The sequence below is a fragment of the Salvia miltiorrhiza genome, chromosome 5 (assembly GCF_028751815.1).
Source record: "Salvia miltiorrhiza cultivar Shanhuang (shh) chromosome 5, IMPLAD_Smil_shh, whole genome shotgun sequence".
Lineage (NCBI taxonomy): Eukaryota > Viridiplantae > Streptophyta > Magnoliopsida > Lamiales > Lamiaceae > Salvia > Salvia miltiorrhiza.
The window spans coordinates 46241808-46244734 of record NC_080391.1 but is presented as its reverse complement, the minus strand read 5'-3'; the positions used below and the strand labels follow the sequence as shown (position 1 = coordinate 46244734).

Below are 2927 nucleotides of genomic sequence, written 5' to 3'. Positions count from 1 at the left end.
ATTCAGTTGAAATAAAGTGTGACAATCAGAGCGCCATACACTTGGTGAAACATCAAGTATTTCATGAACGCTCGAAACATATAGATGTGAGACTTCATTTTGTAAGAGATGAAGTGAACAAGGGAGCTGTTAAAGTGGTGAAGGTATCTACAGAAGAAAACGCCGCAGACATGTTGACAAAGTCATTACCTGTTGCAAAGCTTAGACACTGCCTTGATTTGGTGTCTGTGGTGAACTGTTGATCATTGGTGGGGAAGCTCTGTGATGGAGCTGGATTGAGGGGAAGTCGTATGATTGTTTCATTGATTTGAATTCTATGTCAAGGTGGAGATTGTTAATATTGACAATAGAATTTGAAAGTCGCATTTACGCTTTTATTAGTTCAGGAAAAGTTCTAACCAACTGCTCTAGTTAGTTGGAAAAGAGCCGTTAGAACTTTTGAGCTCTGCTGCGTGCTGTTTAGTTTGTTAGCTTTATAGATAGGGTTTTTACTTTACTTTCTATGTAATGTAACATCTGAGCAAGAGAGAGATAGTTTTAAGATCAAGAGGGAAAATTCGAGAGAGATTGAAAAACAAGAGAGTTTCTTGGAGAGTTTTTCAGTTTTGATTTCTTGAGTGTTTCTTGTATCTTAGCGTTGTTCTTCATAATCAATAAACGATCGATTGACCCTCCGTGGATATAGATTCGCAAGAATCGAACCACGTAATTCTCTGTTGTTGTTTCTGGTTTTGTATCTTCAATTGCAGCTATTAGATTTGTTCTTGATTAATCTCAGCCGAAGTAATTTGTTTTCACAAGAATAAAAGTAAGTATAATGTTAAAAAGATTATAGAAAAAAAATGTCACTTTTGTTATTTAGAATTTGCATATATGCTTCATGGAAATGTTTTAACATCAGTCCAACACTATAGTGGGACTAGATTTCGAGTGAAACTTCTCAAAGGCTGAAGGGTGCCAAGACAACAACTGAATTATGGCCTCCAAACCCAAATGAGTTGGATATGGCTGCAATATAATTAGACACTGAATCATAAGCATCACATCCACACAACTATATTTTGATTCAAAATAGTTTGAGCATTCCATACCAACATTCACTTGATGCTGCTTCTTTACATTTGGGACAGTGTCGATGGTCACTTCAGCTTCCAACTCCTACACATAAGTTTAATTACTTAACATGACTTTGAATTAGGAAACAATTATTGACATGACTCAACTCCTACACATAAGTTTAATAAGTTAACATGACTTTGAATTAGGAAACAATTAATGACATGACTAGCAGAAAAGCTTACATCTTGGTTGAGTGTAGGATGTAACCAACCAGTATTGATTGCTTTGATCGTCTGAATTTCGAGGTGAAAATTACATTTTTCTTAAGTGCAGTGTTTTCAGGTTTCACAAAGAATGCAGTACTTACCATATTATTAATTAATAGCCTTAATGTAAATATAAATGTTAGTTTGACCTTGGTGGCATTGATCTTCAACTCAGAGGTGTTGTTGAAGACTTTCTTGATAGCTTTAAGCTCAGGCCGAAAAAGGTTTAATGAGAATCCTTATTATTGTGAGAATTAATGGAGAACCATTTTTAGTCATTTGACTGTGGAGATCTATTATAAATGCATCACCTTGCTGGATGAATGTATCGCCTGAATTTCAAGGTGAAAATTACATTTTTCTTAAGTGCAGTGTTTTCAGGTTTCACAAAGAATGCAGTACTTACCATATTATTAATTAATAGCCTTAATGTAAATATAAATGTTAGTTTGACCTTGGTGGCATTGATCTTCAACTCAGAGGTGTTGTTGAAGACTTTCTTGATAGCTTTAAGCTCAGGCCGAAAAAGGTTTAATGAGAATCCTTATTATTGTGAGAATTAATGGAGAACCATTTTTAGTCATTTGACTGCGGAGATCTATTATAAATGCATCACCTTGCTGGATGAATGTATCGCCTGAATTTCGAGGTGAAAATTACATTTTTCTTAAGTGCAGTGTTTTCAGGTTTCACAAAAAATGCAGTACTTACCATATTATTAATTAATAGCCTTAATGTAAATATAAATGTTAGTTTGACCTTGGTGGCATTTATCTTCAACTCAGAGGTGTTGTTGAAGACTTTCTTGATAGCTTTAAGCTCAGGCAGATCCCCAGCACGGGTTGACGTCGCATGAGCATTTACATAGTTAACCTCTTCAGCAGCCACTCCTGCATCTTTCAAGCTCTTGATCATGCAAGACGCAACGCCGAGCCCATCCGGGTGTGGATCCGTGATGTGATGAGCATCACAGGTAGCTGCACCTCCCAAATACTCTACATAAACCCTCGCCCCTCTTTTCATCGCGTGCTCCATGCTCTCCATTATCTGATTAATTATTCCAATTTGGACATATATATATATACTACTATTAATTAATGTTGTAACTTAGTATAAAGATGTAGTGAAATACCAAGATTCCAGCACCTTCTCCCATGATAAAACCATCGCAGTGTATGTCCCATGGCCTTGACGCCTTGTGTGGTTGCTCATTTCTCATAGACAAGGCACTGCAGGCTACGCAGCCTCCGATTCCTGCTGGAGTGACTCCGGAATCCGATGCACTGGCCATCATGACATCTGCTTCGCCTCGTCTGATGTGGTTTGCAGCAGCGATGAAGCAGTGGTTGGCAGTAGCACATGTTGGTTATCCTTGACATCATTCTAATGATACGCAGCGGAATATACATTCAAGGATTAGATCTAGATTTACAAATGCATCATGTGTAGAGATAGGCACACAACGAAATGAATAACTTACTCGTTGTGTGGTAAGCGTGCGTCTCGATTCTTGCCGTGAATCCACTACTAAGGTATCCACGTGTATGTCGATTCGATGCAGGAACAATTCCAAGTGCACGATCAATCTTCGACAGCTAGGAA

General features: G+C 37.7%; 1 protein-coding gene and 1 long non-coding RNA gene across 2 annotated transcripts; both read right to left on the bottom strand.

The window, feature by feature from the left end:
- Positions 1-881: 881 nt before the first annotated feature.
- Positions 882-1353, bottom strand: LOC131024589 (uncharacterized). The gene is made up of 3 exons (XR_009101941.1): positions 1302-1353; positions 1092-1158; positions 882-1008 (listed from the first exon to the last, which is right to left on the bottom strand). It is a non-coding gene; the product is annotated as an uncharacterized LOC131024589 (long non-coding RNA).
- Positions 1354-1937: 584 nt separating this feature from the next.
- On the bottom strand, positions 1938-2679 carry LOC131026008 (3-oxoacyl-[acyl-carrier-protein] synthase I, chloroplastic-like). The gene is made up of 2 exons (XM_057955788.1): positions 2458-2679; positions 1938-2372 (listed from the first exon to the last, which is right to left on the bottom strand). Exons 1-2 carry the CDS (start codon positions 2617-2619, stop codon positions 1938-1940), a joined length of 597 nt encoding a protein of 198 aa, XP_057811771.1. The 5' UTR covers positions 2620-2679.
- Positions 2680-2927: the final 248 nt, after the last annotated feature.

Bases quoted from the DNA above. Each gene is read 5' to 3' on its own strand.
- LOC131026008 (XM_057955788.1), bottom strand. From the start codon at position 2,619: ATGATGGCCAGTGCATCGGATTCCGGAGTCACTCCAGCAGGAATCGGA. The intron at 2,373-2,457 runs GTATTTCACTAC...ATAATTAATCAG, and splicing joins GAGAAGGTGCTGGAATCTTG to ATAATGGAGAGCATGGAGCA.